Below are 18,121 nucleotides of genomic sequence, written 5' to 3' on the forward strand. Positions count from 1 at the left end.
AAATTTTAGTCTTCTATTCTAGTCTTTAGATAATTATTGAACTTCTCTCATAGGTGCACATCTAATCTAGATTTGAAATCCCACCACAATCTGCTATCTCAAATTCTCAAGAACTTTGCCTGATATGAGATTCCACTACCAATTCTGCTGACTGGCTATACTGAATATTATCTTCAGATATACATGCTACTGGGGAAAGGATTTTCTTGGAGGTAGTGCTCACTCTCATTGGAAAGACTCAGCTGGTATCCACTTTGTAGTCTTTCCAGAATCAAGCTGAGACCTTTCAATTTCCCCAGGCGTCCCAACCTTTACCAAACTATTTTTTATGTTTTACTATTTATTTATTATGGTACTTTAAGGCCACCTTTTAATGAAGGGGTGAGTATAGTACACTGATTCCCCCCTCCCAGGCCTCCCTCCACATTATCCCCACCAGTACTGTTTTAGACTCAGGATAGACCATTATTTAACCAAGAAAAACTGGAAGTTGACTTTGAGTTTACTTTCTGGTTGAATACTTATCCAGGGGGGAGACACAGCTAGGAGGGGAGAATGTGGTGAATTGCCCCATACATTCCACAGTGGGTATGATGGACACTTCTAGTCTGTTACCACCACATCCCCTCAGCTGTTTCTCCCCTCTGGATAAGTCTTTATTTTTTTACTGGTGGGGTAGTGTGGAGACTCCCCATAATTACAATTGGGTGTTTTCACTTAAAAATTGTTAAATAACTTCAGGGGGTGACAGCCAGAAGGCACAGTGCAGAGTGCAAGCAGGGTGGTCTTCCTAGATCTTGCAGGGAACAAATGTGCCCACCTAACTCTTAGCAGTTGCTCAATGGTTTTAGAGCACAGCCCTCACAATGTGGGGCATAGCCTTTACTGTACAGCCTTCATAATCGAAACAGGATTTCAGCTACATAATGCACCAAATCATAATATAAAAATGTAACACAGCAGTTCAGATACATTGACTCAATTAGGCCACATAATTTTCTGAAGGAACAAGTAGGACAAAAATACTGATCAGGAAACGGCAGCATGCAATAGTTAAGTTTTTGAGAACTATTTTAAGAACAAGGCTGTAGCGCTCATGTGTAGCTCATCTAGGAGAGTTTCATTATGAAGAAAACCCTGCCGTATACCCATGAACCCAAATGAACTTACTGGCAGGTAAATAAGCAAGGTTCCCAAGGCTAATCTTAACATACACACAGATGAATGGGCAAAAGCAGTTGGTCAATTGACCTTTAAAAGATCTAGAAGGTTTGAGGACAGATTCATGCCAATAATTTAAACCAAGGCCAGAAATACATAAGACAGTGCTAAATTAATCTTATGTGTTTTCAGCAGTTTTGTTTTTCAATTCTGTAAGCCACAGAAATATCTATACTGACTGTGACATAAACTTCTAAAACAAATATATATTACATGCACTTCCCTTTTGATGTGAGGCAATACCAACAGATGTTAATTTTCATAAATTTCAATGGTGTCTTGGTGTCTTACAATACACTTAACTAGGCCAATGCAATTTTAGGCTGCATCAATAGAAGTATAGTGTCTAGATCAAGAGAAGTAATAGTGCCACTCTATTCTGCACTGGTCATGCTCCACTTGGAGTATTGTGTCCAGTTCTGGACAGCACAATTTAAACAGGATGTGGAGAAACTGAAGCGTGTCCAAAGGGGTGTGACTAAAATGGTGAAGGGTCTGGAAACCATGCCCTATGAGGAACGACTTATGGAGCTGGGGATGTTTAGCCTGGAGAACAGAAGGTTAAGAGGTGATATGATAGCCCTGTTTAAATACTTGAAGGGATGTCACATTGAGGAGAGAGCTAGCTTGTTTTCTGTTGCTCCAGACACTAGGACCCAGAGCAATGGATGCAAGCTACAGGAAAAGAGATTCCACCTCAACATTAGGAGGAACTTCCTGACAATAAGGGCTGTTTGACAGTGGAACACACTCCCTCGGAGTGTAGTGGAGTCTCCTTCCTTGGAAGTCTTTAAACAGAGGCTGGATGGCCATCTGTCAGGGATGCTTTGAGATTTCCTGCTTGGCAGGGGGTTGAACTGGATGGCCCTTGCCCACGGGCAAAAATATGGCACCAGTCCCTGGCACCATAGGAGAAAAGAAACGAAGCAACAGCTTGTCCCCCACATCAGATAGCCTTAGCACCAAGACTGGAATAGGAAAGACTTTTTCTATTAGTTTTGAGTATGACTGGAAACATGTGTAGTGTTTGAAACACTGTAAAGGTTCTGGGTATCAAAAAGAACTTGACAAAGGAAGCAAGAAACACTCTCCAGGTACTCAATTCCAAACTACACTAAATATCCTTGAAATACTCTCTTCCTATCAGAAGTGATTCTGCAGTGACACTGACTGGAATATGTAGTTAACACTACACATTTGATGTTACTAAAAGGCCAGAAATTGTGATTGTGCTTACATTCCAGATTGTGCTTACATTCTAGAAACAATATGCATGGCTCATTTAAGAGGGAGAAAGCAACAGTAAATCGCACAAAATCCAAATGACTGGCAAGTCCTGAATACTTCAATATAGACTATTACATGTATTCCTAGACTTTCCTTATTGAAGCTTTATGGTATCATCCAAGAACCTATGCTTGGATCATCTGGATAAACATTTGTAGATCTCAATCATTATTTCACTTACTTCCAAACAGACAGAGATAGACATTTGCCTGGTTGGTATCGTTCCTCTTGTACAAGATCACCCCAGCGTTCTCGAATCAGCATTAAAGTCTGTGAACGTAAAACTTCCAACTGCAGTGACAAGCAGAAGGAATCTAAAGGATTTGAGTTAAGTAAATACTGTAAAATAAAGTTACAGCTTTGAACAGTAAGTACATTTACTCTTACATTACATCTAAGACTTGGTGACCTTTGTACACTGCTTCTATTGAACAAATATCTCAAAGCCATTCTTGATAAACACTCCAGGAATTTGTAAAAGATCCAATTGAATCTACATTGGGGTGGGTGAAGGGCAGACTGTGGGCCAGATGCTGCTCTTGAGACCATAGGAAAGCCCCCAGACCTACAAAATGTTTACTTTTTAAAATTAAAAACATACAATCTTAATTATGTTTTATGTTTTTATGTTCCTATGCTTTTATGTTCTTATGTTTTTATATTTTTAGCTGTGATTTTAATTGTGCAGTAACTAATGCTGCAATATTGTAAGTGTAATTTTAACTCTGCTGTGATCCCGCCTCAATCCATTGGGAGAGGCGGGAAGATAGAAATAAAAATTATTATTATTAAAAATTGTCTGTGCCATTTTCAGATGATTTGTCACTTGAAAACTAGAGAAATCAACCCCAAATCAGCCACAAATGCAAGGGTTTGCTTCCCCTACTCCGGGGCTACCAAAAACCAGAAAAACACAAAAAATAAATAAATAACCAAGCCATAAACATCCAAAATGATTACCAGAAGTGACCACCCCCAACACACATATATCCCCTACATCCCTAAAGGTGTTTGAGGATTGGAGGATTCTCTGGAACAAGTTTCAATACAGAGGTGTGAGGAGGAGGAATCAATGAAAGCTGTCCTTTTTTAAGCAAGTGGAGGCACGTTGTGCTAAAGCAAAACCACAATTGTATACTACCGAAACAGCAATGTAGCCAGTGCCATCTGATTTGTAACTCTTAGCAGCTACCAGGGCAATGTGCTAAATGCAGAACAATGTAACCTGTAAAATGTTCTAGATTTAGAACATAATACAATAGAAGAGTTAAGAAAGCAAGCAGGAAAAGAGGAAAGTGGCTTCTATTTTACCTCAGAACATTGGTTCTCATTAAAACTAAGGAAAGGACATAACGTGTATATTCGACTATAAGTTGACCTCATGTATAAGTCAAGGGCAGGTTTTGAGGCTAAAACTATGGATTTTGATATATCAAGGAGCATGTAACAAAGGATCTATAGGATGAAACAAAGGAAAATGATATAAAATAACTTAACAAAATTCCAGCAGGCATAACTGTTTGGGCTCCCACTGAAGGCTGGATGGATGAGAGAGCGGGGTCGGGGGAGTGGTAGTCATTCAGGACAGATTAAACTTTTGCTTTTCACCAAGGGATGGTTCCCTTTTTATAAGAGTTAAAGTACAGTACTTACACTGACCTGTGGATAAGTCGACTCAGGTTTTTTGGGTCAATTTTTGTCCAAAATTTCTAGACTTATATATGTGTATATACAGTAATCTGTGTCATTTTCCACTTGCTCTTTGTTAGTAAAACATTTTAAAATGTTCTAGCTGTTTCCAACATTGGCTGGGTGTGAATGTGAGCTATCCTTCATAATATCCAGGAAGGGAAAAATGGTTTTAATAGATTAGACTGAAAAAGTAAATTTACATGAACTCAATTGCAAAGGGGAAAAAATCCATAACATTAAGATAGATGACTAGACTGGTATGACTTTCAAAACATTTCAAGCTGCTCTTTATTCACAGAGAAAATATTCCTTGAAGAAAAATAAAGAATTATTTGAGATGTGATCAAAATTATACCAACTTGTCCCCTGCCTTTGTGTTTTGTAATTGGTTTTTGACAACCAGCATGTTAAAGTGCTTTGAGAACTGGCTTATGACCCTGGAGATTAGGGTTCGAATCCCCATTCAGACATGGAAGCACACTGGGTGATTTTGGGCAAGTTACACTCTCTCAGCCTCAGATGAAGATAATGGTAAACCCCCTCTGAACAAATCTTGCCAACAAAACCCTGTCATAACTGTTTTTTGTCTTTGATCTAGAACATGTAATTCCGGATCTGTATGACAAAAAGAGAGAATATAGGCATACCTCAGTTAACAAAACCTCTGATAAACTATTTGCAAAGTATTTTTATGCTTTCCAGGTCCCCCTTTCCTCTGACTTGCTGGATGATTTTTAGTAGCATTTGCATTGGGAGAATGGTGAAGGAGAGCTGGAGAAACAGACTTTCAAAGACAGGTTGCAGCAGAATATCTGCAGCAAACAATCCAATAAAGTTTGAGCTATGAAAGAATGGGATTCTACTCCAACCAATCCTGCTGTATCTGTGTATGCCTACATCAAGCAAGCAAGGTAAACAATTGATGTCCTCAAAATTATTTACTGAGCAGTAGTGAATAGCAAAGCAGAGAGAAAGGGGGAAAGCAGATACACCTGCCTCACCAGCCATCTCCCAAATTATTAAGCACAGATTTAGAAGTTTGGCCCTGGATACATTTTGAATGGAGGTTTCAAAATGGTCTCTAGAAGCTTCATAATATTTGTGTATAAATTTATGTATATTTGTGCTTAAAAGGCTCACCTGATCTGGGTTTTTTTCCCCACATGTATATGTTAGTTCTGGAGATAATTTTTTTCAAAATATGTTAAAGTGCTCTTCTTTTTTGTAGTACAGGAACTATCCCTGTTCTTTTGTTATTTCTGACTCTGGTACCCAGTTTTCTGTTAAAGAAATAATGCCCAAGAACATATCTACTTTGTTAACGTCGGCCCAGGAGAGACGGGCGCAATGGGTGGCACTTCCAGATGCCCCTTGCCCCTCACACGTGACAAGGGCATCAAAATGGTGGCAAAATTGTGATGTTGCCATTGGCGCACTGTGGCGTCACAATGTCGCCGCAAAAAGAACCCGCTTTTTGCTGGTTCTTTTTGCTGCGCGAGGAAGCCGTGCAGTTTATCCACTGCAGCTTCCTCATGCAGCAAAACAAGGTGCAGGCAGACCACCCTTTTTGAGTGGTCTGTACCCCGCCTGACTTATACCTGTATGCTAATACAGAAACAAGTGATCACAACTAAAGAATACCTGCAGCTTCAGAGAATACTCACCAGGTATACACGCAACTACATTACCTAGCATCTATTCATAATGGGTTGAATATAGAGTTGAAGCTAACAGAATTCCACTCATGTTGAAAGTGTCAGGAAAATTATCTTCATCAATTCTTTGTTTACCTTACAGTGTAAGTGGCTGATGGGTGAGGATGGATGCATCAGTAAATGGCAATTGGAAGTAAATGGAAAAGAAGCCCTTCTAGTCCCATAGTCTTGTTCTCTTCCTCCTCTTGAATCTTCAGAACAAGTTTTTAAAAGGATACGTAAACAGTTGTACATGTCCTGCAGAGGCTTCTCATCTGCGAACAGCCGAGACTGGACCAACTGGTGGATGAAGTTGATCTGCATGCTATGAACTAAGGCTCGACCATCTTCCATTAAAACAAAATAAGAGGTATCTATGTTTTAATGCATCTCAAAAGATTACATAACACTACTTAAAAGGTTTTGGTTTGAAGCTTCATACATTAGCAGAAAGCAGCAAAGGTTTATTAATGCTTGAAGAGTCACTATTGATGAAACATACACTTTGAGAACGCAGACCTGGGAATATAGAGTAAATCCTCTCTATGGGTCCCAACTTGGGAGAATGGCAGGATAAAAATAAATAAATAAATAAATAAATAAATAAAGCTGAGAAACACATCACCAACAGACTATGGAACAACCTACTGGAAGGGATTTGACAGCTGAAGACACAGTCTGAATTTAAGACAATATTAAAGACCAGTGTCTTCTGGCAGGCTTATCCAGATGATCTTAAATTTTAAATTAATTTTAAATGTGGATGGTCTGTTCTTTTAATTGATATGTTTTAACTGATATTGTGTTTTTAACAGATATTATGTATTTATTGGTCTGCTGTTGGTCCCCGCTTTGATACATTGGGAGAGGCAGGTAAGAAATAATGGTAACAATACTATCATCATCATCATCTGATATAGCAATAGTAATAGCACGTACATTTCTATACCACTTTATAGTGCTAAGCACTCTCTAAGTGGTTTACAATGTGTTAGTCAGTTGCCCCCAGCAAGAGGAGTACTCATTTTTACTGACTTGGATGTAAGGATGGAGCCCTACAGGATCGAACTCACAACATTTTGGCTACAGTACCTGCATTTAACCACTGCACCACAATATAGCCGGAAGAAACACAGTTTATTTTAACAGAAAAGTTAAAGGAGTGTAACAATTCAAGGAGCACTCAGAATCAGGATCATTCGATCTATCACAATATCTTCTGGCATTACCTCCAGTCTCTTTGTCTTCAACCAGAATTTCCAGTTTCAGAAGACGCCATGGGACATCAGGATCATCTCCCATCACTGTTAAAGTAGCCTCAAATTCACCCTCAACACGAAACTTTACACGACCATTGGCTAAGAAAAGAAACCATAAGAACAAACACACCACAAATCAAAGAATTAAACAAGGACTGGAAACTGTTAAAAAAAAAACAACCCAACAACCTAGTCCCTAGACAAGATTACAGGGATAAAGCCAAAACTCATTTATCTAGATGCATTTACCACAATTCTGAAAAAAATCCAAACTTCCAGAATGAATGCAATTGTTTGCTAACGATACAGATTTTCCCTTCTCTATTGTTCACCTTTTTTAATGTGAAAGAGTAAATAAAGTTTCCTGATGATTGCAACTAAAGACAGAAAGGGAAAGCACAATAAGCAACGGAGGGAATGAAATATAAAAATATCAAAAAGGCTAATAAGTTTAATAAGAAAGAAAAAACAAACATTAATGACTAGAAGAGACCACAGAGAAGGAGTCAGGCACATCTGACCTGGGCTAAGGCAAACTGAAGAAATGGAGCAGATTCTAGAGATGGAGAGAAGAAAGAAACTTCAAGGTTACATGATTCCTGTCTAGCCTCAGTAGCAATGAGAATCAATCCATTTTTCTGTTTCCTTGAATTTAAATATAAACACTTCGGAAACTATTTTAAACTTGTATTCAGCTTTTTAATTCATAAGGAGTAAAGTGGTTCAAATGCTTACCAACTGTAAGATTTGCTAGCTGTGGTGGAAGATCTGTTGTCACAAGTCGGTGGCGAAGAATCTGATTTAACTGATGCAGTGTTGTTTGCTTTTCAATTTTAGTTATTGGATCAGGAGGAATTATTTTATCCTATTAACACAAAGATGAGATGCATTTACTCAATTTAAGTTATTCTGCATTTAAGAACTCCGTAAACAGGCATCAGCAGCAAGAGATTCAGTTTCAATGTCAATCTAACAGGTCCACACTGCCCAGGATTCAAAAAGCTGCTTGGGTTCATATAATAGACAAAAGTGCATTTTAATTTTTTTTTATTTGAAAAGTGGATTCCTGTGGCATTTCTGGGTGATCTACACTGTATAAATAATGAAGTCTGACACCAGTTTAACTGCCATGGCTCCATCCTGCTGAATCCTAGGAGTTGTAGTTTTGTGAAGCACCAGTACTTTTTGCAGAGAAGGCTAAAGACCTTGAAAAACTACAAATTCCACGATTCCATAGAATGGAGCTGAAGCACTAAAGTAGTGTCGAACTGCATTATTTCTACAGTTTAGATGTACCTTCAACAACTTTTAGAAATGAAGACATTTCAATGGAAAAGACCCATACCCTGCACAAATCACTTAAGAGTTTGTGGGAACTGTATTAGATGCCCAAGTCACATTTTGATGGCAGAACATGCAAAGACATTAAGTCTTGACTGTATAGTTGCTAGAATATATGATTGACTGGTAATTTGCTGATCCATTAACAGGAAGGGACTGGATACAACAGAAGTCATCTACTGATCACAGAGAAACTAATATAGCATATCCAAAATGAGTAAGGTAGAAAGGAAATAGACTGGTTTTTGGAAGACTGGTGGCCAGTAACTGCTTTATTTGTCACCCAAACCTGGTAAGAAAGGTAAGCCATACAAATATAAACAACTGCATATTTAATTTAGTGTTTTAAATGGACCTACCATCCGTACTAACCAATCTGATTTTTTTGTTGTTGTCTTCAAAGAGTAAACAATGGGGTCAAGGGGCTGAAGCACACAACCCAGAATGAGCAGCCCCAGGCCCCTCCATCCCCAATTGTGCTGGGACCACTTCAAAAGTATGCCACCAGTGCAGTCCCAAGCAGCTGCTGGCAGGAATAGATTTGAGTGCTGTCTTTTTAGCCTGTCAATTTCACAGTTACTTGCCCTCAGGTTTACAATTGTAAGCTGCTCTGTGAGCCTTTGTGGCTAAAGGTAAAAGTAGTCCCTTGACATGAATATCATTATAATTGATTGTAGGGGGCAGTGCTCATGTCCGTTGCTAAGCCAAACAGCCAGTGCTCTGTCCAAGGACTGCACTGGTGGTCATGTGGCCAGCATGACTGTACTGAATGCTATTACCTTCCCACCGAAGTGATACCTATTTATCTACTTGCATTTACATGCTTTCAAACTGCCAGATTGGCAAAAACTGGGACTAGTGGCAGGAGCTCACCCCATCATACAGCACTCAGGCCTCGAACTGCCAGCTTTCTGATCCTCTGATCTTCAGAACTGGCATCTTAAAGAATGGGGTATAAATACGCAAAATAATAAAATAATGATTTTAAAAAACTCATTATGAAATGGTTTACCCGTATACATGTTGGCAGCCGTGGGTACGATCCAGTTGTCAATACATCAATCGCATAAGGAATAGCAAAGCTAGGTAGACGAGCATGAACCAAGGCATCTCTAGCTAATGATGCTAAGCGATCAGCAGTGTCAACAAACAGGATAGCCTGTTGATCTAGAAAACTTGATATCATCTGTAAAATACATATTTATATGCAGACTACATAAACCAGTTCTTGCATAAATTAATTCCCTAAATCATCTCGAAACTCCTCTGAAATACCCAATTATGCTCACTATTTCAAAACTAAGTATTTGATTAAAATACATATTTCAGCTGGTACATGACAATAAATTGCCATTATGGACAATCATAGTTTAAGATCACATTTTTAAAATCATTGTACATTGCTCTGGAATCTGCTTTTTTGACCTGAAATTTAGATTTTTTTAAAAAAATATTTCTTACAAGAAATACATTATTAATCTAAAAAAAGAAAACAGCATAAGAATTATTGCATGAGACCCACATGCTACTTAATGCATGTTCATAAAAATGACATCTCTCCCAGAATTTCAAAAAACAGTCAAGTTAGCCTATACATTCCATGGTTTGTGTTAAGATACATAATAGTCTTGGATACTAAGAGAACTGTCTGGAAACAACACCATTATTATTATCTACGTCAATATTCTCCAGAAATACAAGTCGTGTCATTTAATACAAGCTTAAATCATAAATTTTAAAAATGGTTGCACACTGCATTTCATGTATGTAAAATAGAAAATGATAGTTAATTTGTAACTAACTACAGGACTACACAGTCTACAAACTAAAATGTGTGCAAACTGAAGAACAAAATCATGACCTGGATACTTCTTTTAAAAAAATCTCCTAGCTGTAGCAGACCAGTTTTCAAAAGATACAGTCAGCCCTTGGAATCCATGAGGGATCTGTTCTGGACCCCTCCCCACCATTAGTACCAAAATCTGTGGATGTTCAAGTCCACATTGTTCCCAATGGCAGTGTGTGCATGTGGCTGCGCCGCCACTGTGGACATTGGAACTTAATGGAGTGTGCGTGTATGTGCTGCCACGGGACAACAGCAGCTGCCTCTAATGGCAGCATGGCTGCATGCATGTGCTGCCATGGGACAACAGCTGTCCCTAATGGCCCCACGGCAATGGGCATGTGTTGCCATTGGAGACAATGCAGGTTTTCTGTCCACGGATGCTCAGATCCACGGATAGAAAGTCTGCTGATACTGAGGGCCAACTGTACTTTATTCACTGTACACCAAAGAGGAGAAATGTGCATGCCTATTAAAATGCTTTTGCAATGTATAGCCATGATTTATGAACAAATTGAATGACAATAGCCAGATTCTCAATTATGTGTGGAAAATAACAACCATCCTGTTTTTATTAATTTTAGTTTGGAAGTCATGAACCTACCGCACATTTTTCAACCTTTCCAGCATTATTTGCCCATTTCACCAAGGCTAACAGTCGAACAAACAACTGTCGTGTGCGACTTGCAAATTGCACTATTTCTATTTTTCTGTAAAGAAAAGAGTTAGATTTTGAAACAAATATAGTTCAAGTATTTTGAAAGAAGATGCACACAAGGAGAATGAGAATAACCTGTCAAAAGTAATTCCAACCTCCAAAAGTGATATAATAACAAAGCTGCAATCAGATATATCAGTGCGAGGTAATAACAGTGAAGGTAAGCTGTCTGAAATACAGGTACTGCTGGATTTATTTAGTCTGAGGACTTTATTGTAAACTATTAATTAAAAAACATTTTAATATTCTCTAACTGTTAATATTCTTTTTACTGATATAAACAAGAGTAGCCAGATAATCTCTTCCTACTTGTAAGCATAAGAATATGGGGAACTCTTAAAAGTGCCCTTCTCTTGCATGTACATGTTTGTTGAAGACCATGTAATACAAATGGATTAGTAAACTAGTTTTCAAAGTATCTCACAATACTTAGTCACTATATAGCAGCTAACTTTATTTACATTTTAGATTTTTAACGTTATCCTGCAATATAGATACTTTCATTTTTTGTGTCACAAAAGTACAATTAAATGACAGAAAATAAAATGTCATTAGAACACAGCAATGGATTTCTTTTAGGTTATCAGAAAAACCAACTGCTAGTCATTTTTTCTACAGCTTTAAATTCTGAATGGAGGGCAGCTATGCCAGTTAATTAAAACATCCCCTAAAGCAGTAAACCCACTTCAAAACTGAATTAGTTAATGGCAATTACAATTAATGACAATTCACTGTGACATATCACCAGCTTCAACTTACTAGATGTCAACAAGATGACTCCATTACAATATTAGGACAACATAGATAATTTGATTTGTTATGACAGGGATGGACAACATGTGGACCACAGGGTGCATACCTCTCCCAAAACTGTTTTTGCAGTCATATGTTCCCTCAGAAAAGATGTTACCCAAATCCAGCATAAACTGAATGCTGAAAATGAGGCAATAAGTCAAGAAAACCCCATTAAATATTTTAGCAGTGGAGCAACAGTGGTCCCAACAGGGAAGCTAAAGCTGCCCATGTACCCACAAAGTTGTCTACTTCTCTGTTAAAAAAAATTAACATTTAAAGCGTGAAAAATAACATTGACATACACCATGTGTACAAAATAAATGATTAGATTTGTTGAACAAAGATTTCACATTAAATTACAAAATCCTATAGATCAGTGATGGCGAACCTATGGCACATGTGCCAGAGGTGGCACTCAAAGCCCTCTCTGTGGTCACATGTGCTGTTGCCCCAGCACAGAGTTTGCAAGAATTTGTTACTAAAAAGCCAGAGGGACATGGCACTTTGCAATAAATAAGTGGGTTTTGGGTTGCAGTTTGGGCACTCTGCCCATAAAAGGTTCACCATCACAATTACCCATGTGATTTTAATAGAACTTGCATTCAAATAAATGTACACAGAATTATAACCTCAAAAATGCTCCAAGCCATAAGATTTTAATAATATTAACTATGGAGCTCACCATTTCTGAGCAAATAGCAAAAGAATACAACTGAAGATGGATACAATGAACTATAAGCCAATGCTTATCTGAGACTTAATATAGCTAATACCGCAGAAGTACAAGTGAAACATTGGTCCAAAACATACTGCAGAAATCATCCAGTTTGAGATCGCTTTAACTGCCCTGGTTAAATGATACGAAATTCTGGGAACTGTAGTTTTGTGAGACATTTAGCCTTCTCCGTCAGACAGTTTATGGTGCCACAATAAACTACAATTCCCAGGATCCCCTCACACTGAGCCAGGCCAGTTAAAGTGGTCTCAAATAGGATGATTTCTGCAGCGTGTTTGAGACCACTGCTTAGCTTCCCAAGATTAGTTCTACCCTAGCAGATGTGCATATCAAAGGACAAGCACATTTACAAATCCAGTTAAAACATTGTCCCACACTGCAGCCAATGCTTTATCATGGTTTAGTACAGTGCTCCCTTGCCTTACATGGGGGATCCATTCTGGACCCCCCACCACCACCGCATAAGGCAAATAACGTGTATGCTTGAGCCCCACTGTAAATAATGGGACTCGTGCATGAGGCACAGCGGGCAGGCGTGCCATTGCCAGTTCTGTCATGCAGCTTTCAGCATAAGCTGAAAGCCACATATAGTACGCCCGTGTATGGTGCAGGCACACTGTATTCTGAAATTATTTTTTAACTAAGTCAGCAGAGAGTTATATTAACCAAAATATTCAGCCATGTCTGCTTTGTATCACTTACTATCTGAAGCTGAAGTGTAGAAATTTGAGAACGGATTTTTGGATTTGAAAACCTGGTTCCTAATTTCCTGACAGGAAAGATGCTTTATTATGAAGATCTTCAGCAATTAGACCTTATTATTCTCTCTCCCCCTTACAGCATTGCCAGTTTTCATTTGTATTTTGTGATTAATAATCCTGATATGCAAGATAGGAACACACCGTCATTTTCTGGTTTGTATGTAACAATAATCTATGATGTCCACTACATAGCAAAGAAACTGAATAGGCTGCATGTGGACACAGTGAACAGTATGCTCCTATTAGGCACAAGATGCATTCTCACAGCACAAACTGTCTTTCAGGATTAAATGTGAAACAACCCAGCATATATTGAGTTTCATACTATACATTCAGTAAAAGTGAAGCAATATTATTTTATAATAATTTCATAATTTCATCTTCTTTAATACAAGTAAACCCAAGTGAAGAAACATTTGATTTGGCATACTATTCGATTCCATATTTACATTTAATTGAAATCAAATGTAAATTCATCTCACTTTTCTTTACTCACCTTTCCATGTCAGTTTTCCTTGGTAATCTATTTTTAAAAGGAGAAAAACAAAACAAAGTGTTATCTTGGGAAGTACTGGAAAAATAAAACTACAAGACGCCCTACTCTTCTACGCTTCAGTTCTATACAGTGAACTAAACCCACAACACACTGGAGCACAATTTTTATTGTGAGCATACTATTTTACACTTTAAAGTAGGGATGGGCAACTTCACATCTAGAAACAAAATTGCAGGCATGAAATCCACCTGAAGCTACACCTGGCCACCATAATCAAATTAGTTGTTATGGCAGCAGCAAGAACTAACCTTGCCCCTCCATTACACTTTAAAATAAGATGTACATAGCATGTATATACTTGTGAAACTACAAACATTTGAAATTGCCCCTCAAAACGTTTTCACTAGAATCCAGGCACATGATAGATGTACACCATAATCACAAGGCTAATAATGCTTCTGGGAATGCTACAGAGCTTGGAAGGAATGCAGCTACACTGCACATGTCTCATTTTAAACATTATGATGGCACTAGAGGCATTGTTTGGCAACTACTGCTGAAACTAGAAAGTAAACTTTCTAAGGACTGGAGCATGGCTTTGGCGTGGCTTCTGGACTCTTAGGACGCATGTATCAGTGAAACACCATACCTCCACTGTGACTCGAAGCAGCTTTATTTTGGCTGTCTGTAACAGGCCATTGTTTGAGGGATTTTAGATGTACTTGCACTTTGCTACAAGGGAAAATGTGGTGTAGTGGTATGAGTGCTGGACTATGACTCCGGAGACCAGATTCAGTTCCCTGCTGAGCCATGAAACACCATAAGTCAGAATTGACTTGAAGGCACACAACAACAAACATGCCCAACACGCTACTCCTGGATATGTAGGTCGTCCTTTTCCAGGACCTGCGCTACATTTCAACTGACTGTCCAAGAGGAATTTCAAAACTTCCTCCATTTTGGGAATGCATTTCTTTTTACAGATGTGTCTTTAGCTTTCCTTTGCCATGCCCTGCATTTATCATGAATGTCCTACTTTCTGAAATGCCTGGTCCTCCTCTGTGGTTAGGACATCTGGTCATGCTGAAGGGACATACTAAAACAAATGACACTACTTGCCCATAGGGAAACCATACATGCCAGTGGAGAAACCATACTTGCCCATAAGGAAACGCAGGACAGTACTTGCCCATGATTCTATGATTCTCTATAGGCATGCATTCCCCAGTAATTCCCTATGGGAAAGCATTCTGCAATATTTCCCTATGGTCATGTATTCCGCAATGATTCCCTAAGGGCACGTATTTCCCAATGGATTCCTAAGGGTAAGTATTCCCTACTGATTCTCTATGGGCAAGTATTCCCCAATGTTTCCCTATGGGGAAGCGTTCTCCAATGTAGCCCTTTGGGTTAGCATTCTCAACTGTCTCCCTATGGGCATGTATTCCGCAATGATTCTTTATGGGCAAGCATTCCCCAATGTCTCCCTATGGGCAAGCATTCCTCAATGTTCCCCTATGGGCATACATTCCCCAATGTTTCCCTAAGGGCAAGCATTCCTCAATGTCTCCCTATGGGCAAGCATTCCCCAATGTCTCCTTATGGGCAAGCAATCCCCAATGTCTCCCTCTGAGTAACCATTCCCCAATGTCTCCCCATGGGCAAGCATGCCCCAAGGTCTCCCTATGAGCAAGCATTCCCCAGGTCTACCTATGGGTAAGCATTCCCCAATGTCTCCCTATAGGCAAGCATTCCCCAATGTCTCCCTATAGGCAAGCATTCCCAAGGTCTCCCTCTGGGCAAGCATTCCCAAGGTCTCCCTCTGGGCAAGCATTCCCCAATGTCTCCCCATGGGCATGTATTCTAAATGTCTCCCTATAGGCAACCATTCCCAATGTCTCCCCATGGGCAAGCATTCCCCAATATCTCCCTATGGGCAACCATTCCCAATGTCTCCCTATGGGCAAGCATTCCCCAATGTCTCCCTATGGGCAAGTAATAATAATTAATAATAATAATAATAATAATTTTTATTTATAGACCACTATTCCGCAATGATCATAGCGGTGTACAGTAAAATTGCAATACAATACAAAAAAAAATTGCAAGGCCTCTCTCCCCCTCAAGATGGTGGTTGGAGGAGGGCTCTTTGTCTTCCAGGCCAGGCCTCTCTCCCCCTCAAGATGGTGGTTGGAGGAGGGCTCTTTGTCTTCCAGGCCTGGCCTCTCTTCCCCCCTGTATTCCCCAATGTCTCCCTATGGGCAAGCATTCCTAATGTCTCTCTATAGACAACCATTCCCAATGTCTCCCTATGGGCAACCATTCCCAATATCTCCCTATGGCCAACCATTCCCAATGTCTCACTATGGGCAACCATTCCCAATATCTCCCTATGGGCAAGCATTCCTAATGTCTCCCTATAGGCAACCATTCCCAATGTCTCCCTATGGGCAAGCATTCCCCAATGTCTCCCTATGGGCATGTACTCGCAATGTCTCCCTATGGGCAAGCATTCCCCAATGTCTCCCTATGAGCAAGCATTCCCAAGGTCTCCCTATGGGCGAGCATTCCCAATGTCTCCCTATGGGCAAGCATTCCTAATGTCTCCCTATGGGCAAGCATTCCCCAATGTCTCCCTATGGGCAAGCATTCCTAATGTCTCCCTATAGGCAAGCATTCCCAATGTCTCCCTATGGGCAAGCATTCCCCAATGTCTCCCTATGGGCATGTACTCGCAATGTCTCCCTATGGGCAAGCATTCCCCAATGTCTCCCTATAGGCAAGGGTTCTCCAATGTCTCCCTATAGGCAACCATTCCCAATATGTCCATATGGGCAAGCATTCCCCAATGTCTCCCTATGGGCAACCATTCCCAATGTCTCCCTATGGGCAAGCATTCCCAATGTCTCCCTATGGGCAACCATTCCCAATGTCTCCCCATGGGCAAGCATTCCCAATGTCTCCCCATGGGCAAGCATTCCCAATATCTCCCTATGGGCAAGCATTCCCAATGTCTCCCTATGGGCAAGCATTCCTAATGTCTCCCTATAGGCAAGCATTCCCAATGTCTCCCTATGGGCAAGCATTCCCCAATGTCTCCCTATGGGCATGTACTCGCAATGTCTCCCTATGGGCAAGCATTCCCCAATGATTTCCTATGGGCAAGGGTTCTCCAATGTCTCCCTATAGGCAACCATTCCCAATATGTCCCTATGGGCAAGCATTCCCCAATGTCTCCCTATGGGCAAGCATTCCCAATGTCTCCCCATGGGCAAGCATTCCCCAATATCTCCCCATGGGCAACCATTCCCAATGTCTCCCTATGAGCAAGCATTCCCAAGGTCTCCCTATGGGCAAGCATTCCCCAATGTCTCCCTATGGGCAAGCATTCCCAATGTCTCCCCATGGGCAAGCATTCCCCAATATCTCCCTATGGGCAAGCATTCCCCAATGTCTCCCCATGGGCAACCATTCCCAATGTCTCCCTATGAGCAAGCATTCCCAAGGTCTCCCTATGGGCAAGCATTCCCCAATGTCTCCCTATGGGCAAGCATTCCCCAATGTCTCCCCATGGGCATGTATTCTAAATGTCTCCCTATGGGCAACCATTCCCAATATCTCCCCCTGGGCAAGGCTTCCCAATGGGCCGCTCACAGGTCTGCGAGGACGGTGAGCTCGGCGTAGGTCCGGTGCAGGAGGAAGTCGATGAGGGTGCTGAGCCTGTAGCCGGGGCTGGCTGCGGGGGGCGCCGCTCCGGGGGGCGGAGGAGCCGGGGCTGAGGCGGGGCCGCCCCCCGTAGGCAACAGCTGGTGGGTCTCCAGCTGCACCGGCGCCATGGCCGAGGAGGGTCACAGGCAGCCGGGGAGTTGCAAGGAGCCTCCGAAGCCCGTTCTCTGGCGGAGGAACTCCGGAGGGAAGGGAGGAGAGGAAGACGCAGCGGGAGTGGCAGCGGAGTCTGCGCTCAGCACGCGCTTCTCCTTCCCTCTGCAGCCGCCATCACTGCTAAGGCAGCTGCAGCCGCCATTACTGGGGGCGGAAACCGCACCGGAAGCGAACCGAGGAGCGCGGCGGACCGGAAAGAAACCTCTTCCGGGGTCTGCGTGGAGGCTCTCTTTCCCGCCGACTCTATGGTCTGCTCCTCATTGGAGGACTCTGCGCTTCAGCCCTTGCTCTGGGCGCCATGTTTGGTCTGCCCAGCAGCAATGAAAGATGCTGCAGATCATGTCATCATCTCCTCAGAGCTTCTGCCAGTCAGTTTCCAGTATTCTCTGAGAACAG

General features: G+C 40.9%; 1 protein-coding gene across 3 annotated transcripts in view; it reads right to left on the reverse strand.

Moving 5' to 3' along the window:
- Positions 1 to 17,878, reverse strand: part of MED14 (mediator complex subunit 14) — a 53,809-nt gene extending 35,931 nt beyond the window's left edge. For all 3 annotated transcript variants that reach the window (XM_089511854.1, XM_089511855.1, XM_089511853.1), the window contains exons 1-8: positions 17,498 to 17,878; positions 13,844 to 13,870; positions 10,942 to 11,047; positions 9,507 to 9,680; positions 7,889 to 8,018; positions 7,124 to 7,252; positions 6,134 to 6,241; positions 2,690 to 2,822 (exon numbers count right to left, since the gene is read on the reverse strand). In XM_089511854.1, the coding sequence (XP_089367980.1) occupies positions 2,690 to 2,822; positions 6,134 to 6,241; positions 7,124 to 7,252; positions 7,889 to 8,018; positions 9,507 to 9,680; positions 10,942 to 11,047; positions 13,844 to 13,870; positions 17,498 to 17,679 (989 nt within the window). In that variant the 5' untranslated portion in view covers positions 17,680 to 17,878. The remainder of the gene's footprint in view (positions 1 to 2,689; positions 2,823 to 6,133; positions 6,242 to 7,123; positions 7,253 to 7,888; positions 8,019 to 9,506; positions 9,681 to 10,941; positions 11,048 to 13,843; positions 13,871 to 17,497) is intronic.
- Positions 17,879 to 18,121: the final 243 nt, after the last annotated feature.

This window comes from Sceloporus occidentalis, unplaced genomic scaffold (genome assembly GCF_023333645.1).
Source record: "Sceloporus occidentalis isolate IW3139 unplaced genomic scaffold, rSceOcc1.0.p SCAF_2, whole genome shotgun sequence".
Classification (NCBI taxonomy): Eukaryota; Metazoa; Chordata; class Lepidosauria; order Squamata; family Phrynosomatidae; genus Sceloporus; species Sceloporus occidentalis.